This window comes from Vulpes vulpes, chromosome 3 (genome assembly GCF_048418805.1).
Source record: "Vulpes vulpes isolate BD-2025 chromosome 3, VulVul3, whole genome shotgun sequence".
In the NCBI taxonomy this organism is placed as follows: domain Eukaryota; kingdom Metazoa; phylum Chordata; class Mammalia; order Carnivora; family Canidae; genus Vulpes; species Vulpes vulpes.
Window position 1 is genome coordinate 145,647,042 of NC_132782.1, and position 20,441 is coordinate 145,667,482.

Here is a 20,441-nt window from a genome sequence, read left to right on the forward strand (position 1 = left end):
AGAATAGGAAACAGACATTGAACACTAAGTATGTCCCAGGCAGTGTTCTAAGCACTTTACATATATAAACTTATTTAATTAAAATAACCACAGTGTGAGGTAGATGCTATATTTAACCACATTTTACAAGGGAAAGAACTGAAGTAATGAAATAATATGTCCAAAGTTTCCTAAATAACAAGAAGAGAGTTATCAGTTAAAAAGGGCCAAGCAGGGGCAGCCCCGGTAGCTCAGCAGTTTAGCACCGCCTTTGGCCCAGGGGGTGATCCTGGAGACAGGGATCAAGTCCCACATCGGGCTCCCTGCATGGAGTCTACTTCTCCCTCTGCCTGTGTCTCTGCATGTCTCCGTCTCTCTGTGTGTCTCTCATGAATAGATAAAAATAAAATATTTTAAATACATAAATAAAAATAAAAAATATAAAAAGTCCTTATCTGCTAAAAAAAAAGGGGGGGGGGCGAGCAAGCAGAACAGTAATTTAAGCCATGGAAGCCTTTCTGGATTATTGTTGGTAGAACTTTGCAAGTGAAAGAAAATGGAGGAAGATGAAGAAGTTGATAGTGGCCAGGACACAGAAGTCCTTGGAGGCCATGGTAAAGATTCTGGATTCTATTCTAAATGTAATGGGAGCCACTGTAAGATTTTCAGCAGCAGAGTTCTAAGATCTGATTCCTAGTTTAAAAGGATCACAGTCTGCCCACTAGGTGAAGAATAGACTAAGTGTAGAAAAGTAAAAAAAGAAGGCAGAGAAATAAGTTAGGGGTTACTATAGTAGTCTAGGCCAAAATTATGGAGATAGTGGTTTCAGCTACAGCCTTGGAAATGATAAGTTGTGTCCAGAATCGGTATGTATTTCAAAGATTGAATCAAGGGGATCTGCTAGTGGACTGAATCTGGATTGAGAGAGGGTAGAAAACAAGAATGAGTCTTAGCCATCAGGCTAGCAGCTTTTTTGGTATATCAATTTATTTCTTTTTTTTAAAATAAACTTTACCCCCAACACAGGGCTCAAGCTCACAACCTTGAGACCAGGAGTGATATTCTCTACTGACTGAACCAGCCAGGTGCCCCTGGTATATCAAATTAAACAAATGTCCAGACAACTACTCAAATCAAGTCCTGTCCAGAGGCAAGGGTGGCATCATTACAGGCATTTACTTTTTGAGAACTGGACTTCTGTAGGAACAAAGGAAGTGAGCAACACACCCAAACCTGCCATTTGCTATAGAAATCAAAGGGTGAAACTGCTCTGAACAGGTGACAAGTCTACAGAAGCGTTAGAGCTATTCAGATAGTTCAGCAGGTATAATACCCATCTTTTAACCTAATACGCTTTGGTTCAAGTCTGTGAAAAGACTTCTCAATTACTCCTTTTCAACTATAAATGAACTCCTAGAGGTCAAATATCCTATTATTTAATATAGAGCAGGAATTCAAGCAATATTTGACAATAATAATGATAAATAATGAGGAACTATGAAATGTGACAAAATATAAAACACTCTGTAATAATTACCAACCTTGGTTATTGACTTTCTATGTTACTCTATGGTATTACAACATAGAAAGCAAATGACAGAGTAATTTTTCCAGATAATATTAATCCTTTTTAAGTAGCAAGAAGAAAAAATATTACTTATTCACTAAGCTGAAAGGGAATAATAACTCCAATTAACTACAAATTCTTTAATGTTGTAATTTTAGACCATCATTAGTCAATGGAACTGCAAGGGAACTGAGGCCACTATACTGATAGATAACAAAGTATTATACACAGTACTACTCTTACTCAAAGTAGTATCAACAGTACCTATACTTAAACTGCTCTTGATGGTTAGAGTATAAATAATTCGCAAAATTAGATAGCCTATGTTTCTAAGTTCGCAACAGCAAATAATGTCTGGCAATTTTACATAATGGAAAGTGAAGCTAAGATAGGAATATACAAATAGAGATTTTTAAACAACTTTGGTTTTAAATTTGTACTGATAAAATTTGTTAAACATTTTAAGCTTATCCCTTTCATTGATATCTAATGTTATATTTAATTACCAAAAGATGATATATAACTACTCTAAGCTTGCTTATTCCCAACTTGCACTTTACCCATGAGTAGTACTAAATAGCTTCAGCTTCCTTGCACATACCATGTTGTTATATTGAAAATCCTGCTTTCAAGATTTGATTTTTCATGGTCTCACTACCTTTTCTACTTCATCTGGATAACTTCTATTCATATTTCAAAACTTGCACCCCAGGTTTTATCTCCTCTAGACAGCCTTTCCTTTACCCTTAACCCAAGCCCAATCAACTCTCTTTCTGCTATTGATCCCACCATTTTTATGCAAATGTTATCACCAAACTTAGTACATGTTAATAATACTGTCTACGTGTCTCCTCCTCTAGACTGTAATTCATCAAGGAGAAAAACCATGGCTCATTAATTCTCCATACCAAACCAAATCCACATTAATGAATTCCTGCCTCACCATCACCATGTTGATTGCATTATTTTCTACTAACATTTTAATTCTAGTTTAAGTACCTCACTATGAAATCTATAAACACCGTGTGTGTCTGTCTGTGCCTCTCTCTCCCTCTTTCTTTCTCTGTCTCACGCTCACCATCAATATTCCTGGTACTCTACCTAAAGTTAATAATAAACCCATAAAACCAGCAATCTAGTCATACACCACAGACCAAATTGATTTAAGTATTTTTACCTTTTCAAATAATATAGCCACTTAAATTTCCTGTACTTGATGCTTTTAAGGCTGGTTATTCCAATTTTGTGGTAATCTGGATACAATATCTTCTTATTGTGGTAAAACACACATAACATAAATTTACCATTTTAAGCACACAATTCAGTGTTGTTAGATACACCTGCAATATTATACAACCACTGCCACTACCCATTTCCAAAACTTTTTCAACATCCCAAGCAGAAACTCTGAATCCACCAAACAGTAACTACCCACTGTCTGCTGTTCTATGTCTCTGATTATTTTTGTCTACTTTGTCTCTATAAATTTGTCTAGTATAAATATCTAAATGGAATTATAAAATATTTTTCCTTTCGAGTTTTGGCTTATTCCATATATCTCAGGGCATATATTAGAATTTCACTCATTTTTAAGGTTAAATGATATTCTGTTAGTCACTATGTGTATACCCTATTTTGTTTATCTAGTCAGCACTCATGAATAGACATCTGGTTTATTTCCACTTTTTGGCTACTGTGAATAATATTGCTATGAACATTTGTGTGCAAGTATCTCTTTGAGTCTCTGCTTTCAATTCTTTTTGGTATGTACCTAGAAGTAGAATGCCAAATCATATGGTAATTCTATGTTTAACTTTTTTTGAGGAATCATCATACTGTTTCCCAAAATACTGTACCAATTTACATTTGCATAATAAACGTACCAGGGTTCCAATTTCTCCACATCTTTGCCAACACTTATTTTCCGCTTATTTGATAATAACCACCTTCATAAGTGTGAAGTAGTAATTGTGGTTTTGATTTGCATTTCCCTAATGACTAGTGATGCTTATTATCTTCTCCTGTGCTTGTTGGTCATTTGTATATTTCTTTGGAGAAATGTCCATTCAATCCTTTGCCTAGTTTTGAAACGGATTGTTTGTTTTTTGTTGTTTCACACAAGCATCTTTTTATTTTTTATTTTTTTTTTTTATTTTTTATTTTTTTTTTTTTACAAGCATCTTTTTAAAATCTGACTTTAGTGAAACATCTGAGCAGTTCAGGAACAATGGTACAATGATTAAAGGTCTGTTTATTCAATATTTCTACATCAAACAATTTAAAGAAATGTAAAGTAGCCATTCATAGAAAAATAGGACATAATAAAATACATTTTTACATTTTATAAGAAAAAAATTAGATGATCTTACCTACAGTCTTGATTATTAATTAGTAATTCAAGGTTCTGGGCTGATGATGAATCTATCATGGCTGTCTGTTCACTACCCTGGAAACAAATCTTCAGCGATTTTGGTGCATAAACTGAATTTTGAATAAATTCAACATATTTTAATAAAGCTGCAACAGCTGCAAGGCAGTAATACCTGTAAGGTGACCAATGACACATCACTATAAATGTTTAGAATAAATAAAAACTATTGCTATGCAAGGAAACATTTATTTCACCTCATTATTAGGAAAATTATAAATACTTGCATAGCATTGCTTAAATTCAAACGGAAAAAGCACACCAAGTGCTCTTTATTTTTTAAAGCTAGCTACACAACTTCTAAAACATAAAAGTTGATAGCTTTCTGAAGTCTGACACTTAAGGACTCCAATAAAGAATTGTGTTAGAAGACAATTTTCAATGGTAATTTGTGTCAATGTACTGTTCTAAGAATTCAAATAATGTTGAAAAGGTCTGAGAGTTAGGAGGTTCCTAGGTATAGAAAACTGTGTTATGGTCCTGGTAAGCATAGTCACTGTGATTAACAAAATAAACAACTAGTCCAACCTGGTTCAATAAAGTATCTATTTCATACTTTCTAAAACATATCCTTTCTAAAAGTATCATTCCCTGTCTTAGCTGAATCTCTTAGGAGTACACGCATGAAGTTACAGGGCCACAGCTCTGTGTTTCACGTTTCTAGGTTACTGTAGTTTCTAGGTTACTCCAAAGTAAAGTAAGCAGCAACCATAATACAACAGACAATGTCCAATCTGGAAAAATGCTATATAAATTAAGCTGGCAAAATATTCCATGCATGTGAATTTTAGTTAACTATATCACTATTTCACTAATTACTGAGTGTGTATTATGAGCCAGGCACTTTTCTAGAGATACAGCAGAGAACAAAACAGACAAAAGACCTTGCCCTCATGGAACTCACACTACTGATGTATTACTTTCCTTACATCATAACTTACTTGGACTGGACCTCCATTAGGACAGTGCTGAATTCTGTTATGCATAACTGTTCAATGTACTCTAGTCCTTTTGTTTCATTGAAGTATTTCCTTTGGATAGTAGTAAAATTAACATTCTGAAAGAAGTTTTAATTTCAAAATAAATTTTAAGTTTCATGAAGTTGCCCAAAATTGCTTTCTTAAACACATGCAGGTACATGGGTAGATGGCTTCAATATCATATAAAGTTTATTTTTTATTATTTATTGTTTTCCAGAGTTAAATAGGATATTTTCTTAATGATTTATAAGAAGAGCATGATTATCTGTGTGCTAAATGAATTAGTAGATTGGTTAAGCCAATAAATAGGATGAGTAAAATTAGTATAGGAGCTCATGTTCGTCCTTTTTGGTTATGGATAGTTAATATTTGCTTTGATGTTAGTTGAATTAGTCATTGTTGGATGGAGATGAGATGATTATTGATTAGACGGTTAGGTAAGTGAAACAGAATACTTGGAAATATAACAATTAAGATTACAACAGAGAATCTATAGCAGTCTACAGCTCTTATTAGACCATATCCACATGACATTTAAATGAATATGGTAGGTATGATCATAAAGAATAAACATGACCATCTTTGCTTTCAACTAATTTTATTTTACAGCAACATCACTACCCAGATTTTACATTTGGTCTTACATATTCTATCATAATTGAGATAGATTCTTTCAATGTATTAGTTGCAGAGGAAGAAAACATCAATTCCAGCTACCAAATCTATGAGACGCTATATACATGAGGTAAATTTATTTAGAATAAAAGAATGGAACTTTTTTTAAAAGAGTACAGAAAAAAGCATGAAGTTATAGAGTAAAAGGTTTACCGACTCTGAATAAAAAGAGTACATAAGAAAATATAACACTGGACTATGAAAGAGTTATAAGAAAAAAAACTCATGAGGAGATAGGGAATTTGTTATGCAGCAAGATTGTTTTAGGTTAACTCAATCTCCACAGTAACTCTATGACATAAGTCTTGTATTAACTACAATTTCCTTACAAGTAAAATTCCAAAAAGTCAAGTAGCTTTTCTAACATCATACATTTAATATGTGCCAGAGGTGAGACTTGAATTTAGATTTCTCTGACTACAAAGCCCTTTCACTAAATAGTGCTTCTCTTTTAATGAAGGTTTTTTTATGGTAAGTATGGTAATATGATAATAATAGTAACACTGGTTTTTCCCTATACGACTTTTTCCCTATAAGACTTTTACTCCAAATACTTTGATAGCTCTGTTTCTCACTTCCTTTTAGGACTTTGCCCAAAAGTAACCTTATCAATGAGGTCACTTGTCTAATTAAATACCAATTCTCTAGAAGGAAATTACTTTCCCTATTTTATAGATTAAAAAAAAACTAAAGTAACTTAACTTGCACAAGACCACTTAGAATCAAGATCTGAAACAAGCAGTCTGACTCCTGTATTCTTAAGTACCATGCCACACTGCCCTACATCTCAAGTGAAGTGGATAGATGCTGTTTTTGCCTTTGAAGGACTCATCTATTTTACATTCCATGTGGTTTTGGTAGAACTGTCCATTACAGTGCTTTGTGCTCCACAGAAAGCAAAAGACCAGGGATTAATTAATCATATTGCTTCTAAAAAAAATCATATTGCTTCTACCCTGAGAAATAGTGATTAGTCTAACATGTAGAAATACGAACAAAGCAAGGCCCACCGGGGTTCTTCCCTAGAATTTATATGTGGATTGGATACTGGAAGAAAGAATGTATTTTTCCTCTGAATTAACTAAACTGAGATGATATTAATCTGTAGCCATCATAATCATCTTAAACCTCACAGAAGTAATCTACCTAACAATTAAAAAAAAAAAAAAAGATGGGGATGGGGATGAGAGTAGGGATAAGATTTATCCAACCATTTGGCTTCTCAGTTACATAAACCAATAAATTTTTCTTTTTTTCTTTTTTTTAACTTAAAACATAAAAAAGGCAGTATATAAGAGACCTGTATAATAGAAACAGATTGACAATAAGGGCCACGTCTGGCAAAAGTCAAAGACAGCTGACCTACAAAGGATCTCTAAGAGCACGACAATAAATCTTGTATGATTGCAGATGCTGAATATATTAAGACTAAAGAACTATAAAAAAATATACTAAGAATAAAGAATAAAGAATCATTGGATTTTAAATCTCAGCTTGATGTCAAATGTGTTAAAGATAAGGCTACAAACATAAGATAGTATATTCTGAAAATAATTTGCACTCTTCAAGCGTTATTCCAACTGCAATGCTTCCTACTTGGTTCAGAACTACAGCCCCCATTCCACAAACATTTGCTAAAGGAAAGAAATAAACTGCATGCTGGAAAACCTCTCACTTACAGGGAGTGCATCCATAAGATAAAGTTCCAGGGCACTTCCTTGGCACAGTCCCACAGGTGGAGGCTTAGAGCAGCAGGCTAACTACATGCTACATGCTACCAGGGGAAGCTAAAACAATTCTGTACTATAGATCAAATTCTCTAAAATAAAAAGCACTTGCTGATAGTGCTATCCCCTAGAATACGAACTTCGATTTCAACTAGTCTGGCAGCACAATAACTAGTTTCCACACAGCTATACCTAAGGGAATCTATTTTTTCTCTAAGGGTCTGCCTTGAGTATACTCTGAGAAGCCTCCTTTATTATCTGAAACAGTTTCCCTTTTGTTTAAAGTAGGGCAAGGATACCAAATCAAGTAAGTGGATGCCCTGTCATTTTTATTTTATGTATTAATAGTCCATTAGCTTAGGACTTGTATTTAATCAGTACTTTAGGATAAGTATAAAGTCATTCACGTTATTTTTCTCTAGAATGCTATTACAGAATGGATTTTAAATCAAGATTTGAATGTTACTATTGAGAATAAAAATCACTTACCTTGAAATTTTCTGTGATCAGAGTAAACAACTTAGTTGAATTCCCCACAACACAAGCAGTATTTGACATTATTATTTCCAAAGGTGATAAAATTTTGAGTTTAGTGATCACCTAAAATCATTTGAATAAATAATTTCTTAAATGTAAGCTTAGGATTCTCTAAAACCAAGCAAGTGGCATATTTTTCTGAGAGGTAAGTACTTAAAATTAATTCACAGATACACAAAATTACAACTGTTCTAATTATAGATGTCAGTTAAAAATATTTTTAATAATGATATATTAAACATATTCTACAGGTATATATAAAGATATATATCATATATATAAAATATCATAAACATAGGTTATATTTTACCTCAAAATTATTTGCTTTAAGATCAAAAATTAATTTGAACTTATCAGATACATATTCCTAAAACAAGATGTTTTAAAATAAAATCTATTTGGTATCTTGTCCATCTCCATAAAAAAATACATTCAATACTATGACTATGATCAATATGATCACACTGGTATAGCTTAAAAGTTGAACAGTATAGAAACAGAGATGAGAAACACATATTTTACAACTTACTCCTTTCACAGTATAACTGCATTTTTTGTAACTATCCCAGACACAGAAATTCTTAGCCAATTTGCCAAATATTTCTGTTTTTAAAAAAGCTTTTTTCCTATTTTTTAAAAACTGCATAAAAATGTGAAATACCCAGAGATAAAGTTAGCATGCAGTACTAGTATCATGTAGGTTGTTAGGTATGTTAAAAAAATTAATTATTAGATAGAAAAGTAACTCTATGTACTGAGAAACCATAAAAAGGAATTAGAAAAAAGGAAAAAACAATAAAATGCTACAAATAACATAGTATATATTTTTAATAATAGAAATTGGGTCAAATAACTTTTTAAAATACAGAGATTTGAAGATTACCTCCATTTTTGTAATTGACAAAAATTCCCATGACAATAGGCCAGTGGCCCAAATTAATGCTAAGTGATAGGCAGTAAAAGCAAGAAGTTGTTAAATTATGACTGCCCTAAAAGATCAGGTTCCCTGAACTCTGGAAAACAAAATTCTAATACTGTTCAGGGGAAACAACCCTTTGGCAATAGCATTAATATATAATCTTTGGAATGAGTCCAAGAATTATTAATTTGAAGATGTTAATTTTAGAAACTAACAGTAATCTGAAATATTCATATTAACAGCAAAGCATATTATTTTTAGGACAAAATACATTCAAAAAATTAAAATCCAATGTAAAACAATTTTATTTCAGAGCAGCCTACATTGGTGCAATTGTGATTAATCTTTATTCCACAAAAAAGTAGACTAATTAGGAAAGCAGTGACTTGAAAATCACATAGTGCTCACTCAATCATTTTCTAAGAGTATAAATACTTACCTTTGCATACGTTGTGTTATCTGCAAACTGAGATAATATAATTTGTGGGCTTCTTAAATCAATACTTGCCATTCCGATTTCACCTCTGGCATGTCCTCTACCTTCTACAACAGCTACAATAACTGATGGGGAGTGTGTTGAAACTGCAGATGATGATGTAGCTGTTAAAATTTTTTTAAAAAGAAAATGTATAAACATTAATAACAGTATGTTTTCACATTTTCTTATAAGATCTCAAAACACCAAGTTTAGGACATGACTCTCACATATCCAAGGAAATAATCTTTTTCCTTAATAAAAAAAAAAAAAACCTTTTCATATCCAGACCAAATAAAAATGTTAATTCTCAAAAGCATTTTGCCAAAACTTCACCTCAAAATTAGAAATGACTTATACATTGTCCTATTTTGCATTTTATTGGAATGGAGTTATGAAGGAACACTGAATTTGGGATCAGAAAGCCTAGATTATTTATCCTTCTCTATCATCTAAAAGCTGTATCAATTTGAGCAAATTACTTCATAATAAATAATCAAAAATCACAAAATGTAGTTACTGCCCTGCCTAATTCAATGGGATTATATGCATTTTATAAAGAATAAAATATTATAACTATAAACTCCAATTAGATGTAATTATATGTGTAATGTTGGTTACTTTTTCAATGTGCCAAGAATGTTCTAAATTCTTTATTTGGATTAATTCATTTAATTGTCACAATTCTAGGGGGCTTTGGGTGGTTCAGTCAGCTAAGAATCTGCCTTCAACTCAGGTCATGATCCCAAGGTCCTGGGATCAAGTCCCACATCAGGCTTTCTGCTCAGTGGGGAGTCTGCTTCTCCCTCTCCCTCTGCCTGCTGCTCTGCCTACTTGTGTTCTCTCTCTCTGTCAAATAAATAAGTCTTTTAAAAAACTGTCACAATTTTATCATATATATATCGTTATTTATTCCATTTACCTATAAGGAGATTGAAGCATGGATGGTACTAGTAAAGTCAGACTTTGCACACGCGCAGCCTGAGTCCAGATCTGCTCCTCCTAACCTTTACATATTATTACTGATTTTGAGATCTGTACCGATAAGTTGTAACCTTTACAAAACTAACCATTTATTCATCTTTAAAGTGGAAATACCAAACTTTTTTCACAAAGTTGTTGTAAGAATTATATGCAATAATATAGACGGGGTTTTTTGTAAAGTATATGAAATTATTTAAATATGAGACATTATTCATGGATGAAAAAAATGTCAGACTAAAAATATGTAAAATTTTATTGTCCAAAAGCAAACATAATTTTGATATCCTTGACAATCTTTCAACAGAAGCCATTTCCTCTCTTTTTTTCTCCTTGACCTAGATTTTTTTCTACTCTTCTAATACCTACAAAATTATACACTTACATAATCTTAGTAGTCAATTTAAGAGTTCATTTAAAAATTTATTATGTCTAGATCTATAAACTCTTGGCCATAAAAGCCATCTTATTTATACATTATAACTGAGTTTATATTAGATCTATGAAGTCAGTTTAAGTTCTGCAATAGAATAAGGCCTTTCTATTTTTAATTGGAAAATAAATACCAAGTTCCAGTGGAAATTCAGTACACTCAGAAGACATCTCCATTAAACTTCTAAAGGAACACTTATACTGTTATCTCTGTTGTAAGTAATGATATAATGAGCATCCTAGTGCCTAAAGCTTCTTTGTGGGTCTATTATTTCCTTAAAGTGGATCCTTAGAAGTCAATTACTGGAACAAAGGAAAACCACCATCTGTTAAGGATCTCATATATATTGCCAAATTTCTTTCAGAATTCTACCAATTTTTTTAAAGCTTATTTTAGTAATCTCTACATCCAACATGGGGCACAAACCCATGATGAGGTTAAGAGACACATGTCTATTCACTGAGCTAGCCAGGTGCCCATATACCAAGTCTATTTTTTCCAATTTTTGATACATCAGCAGTATATGGGAAAAACCAATTTTATTGTATGTTTACCCTTACTGCCTTCTGAAATGTATTATATTATTATTACTGAGTAATTTAAAGTACTGACACTTAAATTCGTATTTTTGAAAATTACTATCAAAATTGAACATAACTTAGTATATGCATTTGTTTTCTATATTTCCTTTTGAGACGTCTATGTGTTTTTATATAGGTTTTTACTAAATCTTAATTTTTCCATCTGTTTATAAAAATTTTGTAAATCAATGAAAATGATTTGTAGTTGCTACCAATCTTGATCTGATATCTTAAACACTTTTGCTTTTGTACGATCTTCTTCCTTTATAATTTCTTCCATTGCTTTTCTGCCATGAAACTTCTCTTTCACTGAGCTACTTGATATGCATTGCTATTCTAATTTTTTAAGCTGTTTTGTTCACTTTGATCTTTTGTAGAGAACTCTGAGCAATACCTTTAGTTGTCCATCACATCTGGAATGAAGTAGTACGGTACCAGAAATACAGATTTAGACTCATTCATACGTAGTTGGTAATGCTCTAGCTGGATAGTTAGGGACTAGGAAGAAATAAGGGTGGAAGAGAGTAACAAGAAAAACTAGGGAAAAAGTATGCAGATGGACCCTCTCTGAATGGGCATAAACTTTTAAAATATTTGTGTCTCATACAAATGCCTACTAAAGGGCATCTACTATAGAGGAGACCCTTGATAATCAGGTAGACAAAAATGATACACTCTGTGGATGTCAATTAGCCTCTTATCTCAACAACCCCAGGCATCTTTAATAGGCCTAAGAATAAAGCAGCCATGGTGGCAAGGATATGCATGGCTCAACATCATGAACTTCCTCTTACCAAGGCCAACCAGGTCAATCACACTGTGGGTACCTAACCTGCCAAAAGCAGAGATGAACATTAAATGCCCCATATAGCACCACTTCGAAGGGAGACAGTAGACTAACCTTTGTCTGGCAAATCTGCACCCTCTGCCATTTAATAGGTTCAATTTCACTTTCTCCAAGGAAATCTATACCCCAGACTTGGGAGATGAATCCTGAAAAAGTATTGCTTTTTCATACTTGCTTCCAATTCCAAGTATGATCCCTTGGGCCCCTCCTCAGCTATACGGTAAGCTATAAGCTTTCTTATATCCTATAGTGATTCTTTTATCATAGTTTAGTAATTCTTTATATTAAACCTCCCTTGTTTAAATCACTATATAGTTCTACCTTCCAATTAGATCCATACTGCTATAGTCTCTGCCTTCATGGAGTTTACAGCACAGCAAAGAGGAAAGACAATTAAAATACCAATATTATTAGTAAAATGCAAAGTGAAATGGGAGCACGTAGCAGTGAGACTCAACCTAGACTTGCAGGATAACAGAAAGCTTTCTGAAAGGAGTGACACTTAAGCTTAGTCTTGGGGAATAAATAAGAATTGACTGTATGAAGAGGGGAAGAAAGAATTCCTAAGCATAGGAAATACCACGTACAAAGGCCTGAGGGTAAAAGTTTAGAAGTCAAAAATTTTTTGAATATATATCATATAGGGCAGCCCAGGTGGCTCAGTGGTTTAGCGCCACCTTCAGCCCAGGGTGTGATCCTGGAGACCCAGGATGGAGTCTCACATCAGGCTCCCTGCACGGAGCCTGCTTCTCCCTCTGCCTGTGTCTCTACCTCCCTCTCTTTCTGTGTCTCCCATGAATAAATGAAATCTTTAAAAATATATATATATATGTGTGTGATATATATATCATATAAACACTAACCTAAAGAAAAGGAATCGCTATATTAATAGCAGACAAACTTTAAGGCAAAAAGTTTATTTAGAGATGAAGAGAGTCATTTCATACTACAATAAAACAATGCTAAATTTTTCGGCTCCTATAAAATAGCTTCAAAATAAGCAAAACGGGATCCCTGAGTGGCTCAGCGGTTTGGCGCCTACCTTTGGCCCAGGGTGTGATCCTGGGGTCCCGGGATCAAATCCCACATTGGGCTTCCTGCGTGGAGCCTGCTTCTCTCTCTCTCTCTCTCTCTCTCTCTCATGAATAAATAAAAAAATCTTTAAAAAAATAAGCAAAACAAAAGATTAATAGAACTACTTAGAGACATAGGTCCACAATCATAATGAGAGATCTTAATATATCTCTACAAAAAGTCTCTAGTCATACAGACTTCAACAACATGATTAAAGAAATGACCTAATAGGGTACCTAGCTGGCTCAGGGGATAGATAATGTGACTCTTAATCTCAGAGTGATGAGTTTAAGTCCCACACTGGGTGTAGAGTTTATTAAAAAAAAAAAAAGACCTAATAGACATATATAAAACACAATTGTAAGATACTTATAAGTGAAGACAGAACCGTTACTAAAAATGTATAAAATGAAGAACTTCTGTTCATCAAAAAAATCATAAAAAAGGAGAAAGACAAGCCACAAACCTAGAGAAGATATACACAATATATGTACTCATCAGAATATATATTCAGAACATGTATTCTAAATATAAAGAATTCTACAAATCCAGAAAAATAAGCCAAAGAAAAATAGTAAAATACACCAAGTCATTTCACAGGAAAGAAAGAAGAAAGAAAGAAAGAAAGAAAGAAAGAAAGAAAGAAAGAAAGAAAGAAAGAAAGAAAGAAAGAAGAAAGAAAGAAAAAGAAAAAAGAAAGAAAGAAAGAAAGAAAGAAAGAAAGAAAGAAAGAAGAAAGAAAGCTAGCTATATAGTCAAAAAGCACACAAAAGATACTCAACCTCATTAATAACCATGAAAATGCAAAATCAGGCTACAGTTAGTATATTACAACTGTTAGACTGGTAAATATTAGGGAGTCTGACAATACCAAATATTGGAGAGGATGTAGATCAACAAGAACTCTCACACGTTGCTAGTAATATTATATACTGGTAGAAGTACTTAGAAAAACAATAGATCATTATTATCTTGTAAATGTATACATTCACATATTTTGTATCCAAGAAATTCCACTGCATGTACCTTAGAGAATACTTACACATGAAGACCTATTTCATCCCTTTTCCCAAGAAAATCTAGTAGATTAGATAAAAACCAAAATTTAAGTATAAAAAAACCCTGCACAATAGTACTATCAGGATCAACTTCCAGATTTAAATAAATATCATGTATAAAAGGGAGAGTTTCCTCCCTTTTTTTTGTCAGAATAGTAAAATAATGTAGACCTGCACTTATTAACAAAAAATATCAGAAACTATGTAGCATTAACTTAACCTCAAATTATGGATATGGGTAAAATGAGGTATTTTTCTTTCAGTCATCTGTATCAGCTACAAATACCTTCAAATGAACTTAACGACCCTAATTAATAATTTACAAACCTTAAAATTTTCAAAAGGTCATCTAGGTCAACATTCCACTCATTCTCATTTTACCTGAATATCCCATTTGTGGTGTCCAACTTTTATAACCTGATCTCTGAGGATTCCCAGCAAACAATGGTGTTTTTAGTATTTGAGGATAATTACTATCTCGTGCAGAAGATGAGCTTGTACCAAAAGTAATATCTGATGCAAATGTGTTTTCTGCATTAGATCTTTTGTTTCCAAAGTATGAACCTAAATTCAGAAAATTAAATATCAGTTACTAAAGATTCAGAATTATGCAATAATGTTTTTAATCACTGTAATTTATATCATGTTCACTTTCTATAAAACTTTACCTGATGACTTTTAAAAACACAGCAAATTATGACAAATTTAATGGCATTGTTGATAAATAGACTTGTACTAAAATATAAGGAAAAGTGCTTGTTAACATGCTTCTACAAGCTGAGACTACTCTTGGTAGAATCATAAACTAGCTCCTAACCTTTAAATATACCACGTAGGTTTACTTTGTAGAGCAATTACAAGAACTCTTTTCCTCGTTTAACTTGATGAAACTCCCTCCTTCCATGCAAATGGTATAAAAAAGAGTTTTAGATTCACTTGGATTCATTTCCTTATTTAATTTAGGCACTTTCCTATTGACATAATTTTACAGAATTGTCATAAAATTAGAAAGAATATACATAAACAGCCTAGTTTAATGTCTTGGCAAATAAACATTCTTAAAAATATATATTGGGGCTCTTCTCCTATTCCCCTTCACTTCCATGACAACTCTGATTCTCCTTAAACCATTTGCTTTTAGTTCACTTTGCCCGATTCTTTTTCCTGTCTGCCTCTGAACTGTTGGCTTCCCAGGGTTCCATACTTTTTCACCTTTTTTCTCAAATTAGCATTATACATCTTTCTGGGCATCTCATTTATTATATTGGTTTCTATTAATATCTACTTCTAATCATCTATACCCCTCATATATAGCCCTAACTTCTCTCTTAAACTGTAAAGCACAGTTTGGCAAACTTTTTAATAAAGGGCTGGATGGTAAATTTTTGGCTTTGTGGGCCATATCGTCTGTCATAATTATTCAACTCAGACACTATGTTGAGAAAGCAGCCATAGACGATAGTACATGAATAAGCAGCATGGCTGTGGTTCCATAAAACTTTACGTCCAGACACTGAAATCAGAATTTCACATAATTTCCACATGTCGCAAAACATTCTTTTACTTTTTCAGCCCTTTAAAAATGCAAGAACCATTCTTAAGCCTGTACCTGTGTTGTTTAATATAGTAGCTACCGACCACACGAGACTATTGAAGTTAAATAAAAAAATAACGAAAATTAAAAATTCTGTTCACCACACTAGCTACATTTTAAATGCTCAAAAGCCATGTTTGGCTGATGGCTACCATATTAACGCAGATATGAAATATTTCTATCATCACAGAAAATCCTACCAGTGTGGCTCCAGGTCCTTAGATCTATCTTTCGGATGTAAGCTTTATAGATTTCTCTCCAAAACTTTTAAATGTTCAAAAATGAACTCATCTTTCCCTCAAAACTTATTACCAGTACTGGCCTACTATTGTCACTTAAGTTTTAAAGTCAGGAATCATTTTTAATTCTTTAATCAATCCTCACACCCAATTAGAAGTCTAGTTAAAAAAAATTTTTTTAAAGGTTTTTTTGTTTTGTTTTTATTTTTTTTTTAATTCTTTAATTTTTTTTTTTTTTTTGTTTACGATAGTCAGAGAGAGAGAGAGAGAGAGGCAGAGACACAGGCAGAGGGAGAAGCAGGCTCCATGCACCGGGAGCCCAACGCGGGATTCGATCCCGGGTCTCCAGGATCGCGCCCTGGGCCAAAGGCCGGCGCCAAACCGCTGCGCCACCCAGGGATCCCAAAAAAATTTTTTTTTAATACCACTAAAATTTCCCTCCATCTCCACTCCTATTAGCCCATTTTAAGCGCATTATCCTCTTCAGGCCTGCAAGTCTCTCAATTGTTCTCCTTGATTCTAGTGTTATGCCTCTCTAATCCATTCTTCCCATCGTCACCAGTGATCTTTTCCGAAGAAATTTTCTTTCTCACCATTCCTCAGTGTCTCCCCATACCCATCCTGCGATAAAATCAAACTCCTTTATTCAGGTACCAGCAGCAACTGGACGACAGATTCAAACTAAGACACTCCAAGAAGTCTGATAAAAATTTGCAAAGGTGTGGACAGGGTGTAAGGATATCATTATAAAGAAGGTGTACAGAACCAGGACAGTGTGCTCCATTATGTAGACGTAAAGGAACAACGGAAGAGAGTGGTTACCAGGAACTAGGGACAGAAAGGGTTGTTTTCCTGTTCTCAGGTTACTTTTAGACTCTAAGCTCCTTCTGGAAACTTACTCATCTTACTTGCCCTCCAATTTCCTTGACCTTCCTTTAACTGTATCTTATCGTCTTCCTTCCAACCTCAAACAGAGGAGTAACTTCCAAACCTGAATTTCTCCTAAGTTTCTCTTCTTAATCCAAAATCCATATACTCAATTGCCTCAGCGTGACCCCATGGATATCCTAGAGGTTCTTCACATTGAACATGTCCGTACACAACTCATTTTCCCTCTAAGTTGCCTCTCTTACAAAACCCACTTAATCTGGAAATAGTACTACCAACCGGCCAGTCACCAAAGCCAGAATTTGATGCAATAATTCACACATAAAATAATGAGAGGCATATAATAATGGTACAGACACAAGGGAAAAATAATTATTTAAAAGATAAAGATGGGCAGCCTGGGTGAGGCTCAGCTGTTGAGTGCCGCCTTCAGCCCAGGGCATGATCCTGGAGACCCAGCATCGAGTCCCACATCGGGCTCCCGGCATGGAACCTGCTTCTCCCTCTGCCTGTGTCTCTGTCTCTCTCTCTGTGTGTCTCTCATGAATAAGAAAAAAATAAATAAAATTAAAATAAATAAAAATAAAATAAAATATAAAATAAAATAAAATAAAATAAATAAAATAATAAATAAAATTAAATAAAATAAAATAAATAAAATAAAATAAAAGATGGGGGACACCCAGGTGGCTCAGTTTTAGCCCGCCTTCAGCCCAGGGTGTGATCCTGGAGACCCGGGATCGAGTCCCGCGTCGGGCTCCCTGCACGGAGCCTGCTTCTCCCTCTGCCTGTGTCTCTGCCTCTGTCTCTCTCTCTCTGTGTCTCATGAATAAATAAATAAAATCTTTAAAAATAAAAATAAAAACAATAAAAGATAAAGATAGGACCTAAAAGACAAAGACAGGACTTCTTAACTGGCTGGCTGTTGTGAGTTACCTGTTGAAGTCTTACAGGTCTCTAACTCAGGCAACAGGGTGGTGGAGGAAAAGAACCGGTTTAGGGGCTGGGGCTGGATTTACCCGTACAGGAAGCCAGGTGTGCACCGGCCTCCCGCCAGGTCTGAGGAGAGCGCCAAGTAGGAACCTGGCGCCTGGCGGGTCAGAGCCGTGGTCACAACCCACAAGTGGCCTAGAGAAAGAAACTCATCTCTAAGGCCAAAGCGCAACTTGGGAAGGGCGACAGGCGCGCAGGGCAGGTCTCTGGAGGGTAAGAGAGGAACAGGGCGGAGCGGCGTTCGGGAAGCCCGGAGCCGGGAGAACACCGGGACACGGGCGCCCCGGAAGCCAACGGCGGAGCGGCCCGTCACCTCCTCGGCTCCTCGGCCCGCCCCGCGCCGCGCGTGGGCACAGCCCGGAGTCCCGACGTCCCGACACGAAGGCGCCAGCCGAGCTGCGCGGGAGGACGAAGGACGCGCACGTTCAGGTGAGAGGCCCGCTCACGTGTCCTGCCGACCCCCGCCCCCCCGCCCCCCCCCACCCCCCGGAACCCCCCCCCCGCGCTCCTCGCCTGGCGCTGGCTGCGGGCGACACGGGCCGGGGCCGCGGGCGCTGCTGCTCGGGCCCGGGGGCGACGACGAGGACGAGGCCCGCACGCAGGGGCGGCTCCGAGGGGTCTCCCGGCGCCCACCGTCGGGGCCAGCGCCCGGGGGCCCCGCGCCGCCCAGGGCCGGGGAAGCCGCGGGGCCCGACGGCGAGCCTGAGGAGCCCTCGGGCCTCAGCATCCGCACCAAGCTGCCCAGGCAGAGGCCCGACATGTCGGAGCGCGCCCGCGCCCTCGCCCTCGCCCTCACCGGCCGCGCGGGCGTCGCCGCGGAAGGGCGGGAACGCAGTGCGCAGCCGCAGAGCCGGCAGAGCCCGGCGCGCAGGCGCAGCGGGTCCCAGCGTCGCCCCGCGCCCCGCCCCCCCGCCGCAGGCTGCGGCCCTGGGCTTCATGGGACATCGCTCTCCTCAATCTGCAAGGGTCACCTGATGGAATTCTTCAGAGCCCATCAAGGACCATCCACCTTGGGACACCAGTTATTCTCACAGCACTGTATTTTACCAAAAGTGTTTGGTGCCTTTTAGTATCTCCCACACACCCCCAAACACACTAAGCTTCTTGTTTAAATTTACGCAGTGTCCATCACTGGACACCCAACACCCATGACGGTGTAAACAAATTCAGTGTGCAGCTCACTTAGCTGCTCTTACAGGGAAACGCAGAAAGGAGCCATTGGCCTCCTACAGCTTAAGTATCAACAAGGCGGTTATTACAAGGTATTTCCCATTAAGCGTAGGACTGTATGCACAGCACCCTAAGGACCAAGTCAAGAACGGAGATCGCCCTCAGTTCCCAATTTCTCATATTGCAGGTACAAATTAATTACGAAGAGACTATACAAACCCAAACTCTGCAACAAAGGACCTTCAGGAAATTAAGTTGTGCCTACTTGTCTGGAGTATGGATAGTACCAACTTCAGAAAAGCTGGGACTGAGAAAGTACTATACTGTACACTACATATCAACCCTACTTCAATTTAAAAGACCTGAATTCATGCAATTGCTAAATTCTCAATATATGAGGTGTCTAGAAGAGCATGGTGACTGGATTCCTACATGATGACTACCCACATGATGTCTGGATTCCTCAAAACACCTTCAAAAAATTCAAATACCACTTACATAAGATTATGTTCAGGGCACCTGGGTGGCTCAGTCAAGCATCAGCCTTCAGCCCTTGTCATCATCTCCAGTAGAGCCCATGCTGCATCGGGCTCACTGCTCCTTGGGAAGCCTGCTGCTCCCTCTCCCTCCCTCCACCTGCTGTTCCCCCTGCTTGTGCACTCTGATAAATAAGATCTCTTAAAAATAAAAATAAGGTTATGTTCCATCATCCAATTCCAAACTTTCAGAAATAGTGCAATTCACCCTAAACTCTTTAAATCAGTGAACTATCAGAACAATGGTAGACATTTCAAGAATCTCACATAAGCATCTTTCAACAATGTTAAAATTTATCTTGGTGAGTGATGTCCAAGTGAACTCTACCCTCCCTGTGGGGTTTGAATTAACCACCCCAAGACCAATAGAGGCAGGACTACCAACTAAGCCAGCCAGGAGCCCCACTAATCATTATCCTTAAAACTACTAGTCATTGTCAACACGCTTGAGAAAATTTCGGCTTCTATTTCCAGAAAAATGTTCACCGAACTACTTTATTTTCACCAAAGAATGTAAAACTCTCAGAATACTTATACTCATTTTAGTCTTTTGAAAAAAAGACTCAAACAATGTTGTGGAAAACTATCAACTTCTATTTCCTTTAAAGGCTAACAATTCCCTTGGTACTTAACTGGTATATTCTGATATAAAACATTTTAAAAACAAGAAATGTAGTCTAGACTGCAGTCCTATTCTAAGATGGTGAAATGAATCATTAACTTAAATTAGTGATCAGTTCAGAGTAACCATTAACTTATG

At 36.2% G+C, this 20,441-nt stretch overlaps 1 protein-coding gene across 1 annotated transcript in view; it reads right to left on the bottom strand.

The window, feature by feature from the left end:
- Window positions 1-18,702, bottom strand: part of MSH4 (mutS homolog 4) — an 83,156-nt gene extending 64,454 nt beyond the window's left edge. The window contains exons 1-8 of the mRNA XM_072751314.1: window positions 18,489-18,702; window positions 18,002-18,371; window positions 15,871-15,908; window positions 14,643-14,825; window positions 9,252-9,412; window positions 7,846-7,956; window positions 4,916-5,031; window positions 3,916-4,089 (exon numbers count right to left, since the gene is read on the bottom strand). Of these exons, the coding sequence (XP_072607415.1) occupies window positions 3,916-4,089; window positions 4,916-5,031; window positions 7,846-7,956; window positions 9,252-9,412; window positions 14,643-14,825; window positions 15,871-15,908; window positions 18,002-18,371; window positions 18,489-18,702 (1,367 nt within the window). The remainder of the gene's footprint in view (window positions 1-3,915; window positions 4,090-4,915; window positions 5,032-7,845; window positions 7,957-9,251; window positions 9,413-14,642; window positions 14,826-15,870; window positions 15,909-18,001; window positions 18,372-18,488) is intronic.
- Window positions 18,703-20,441: the final 1,739 nt, after the last annotated feature.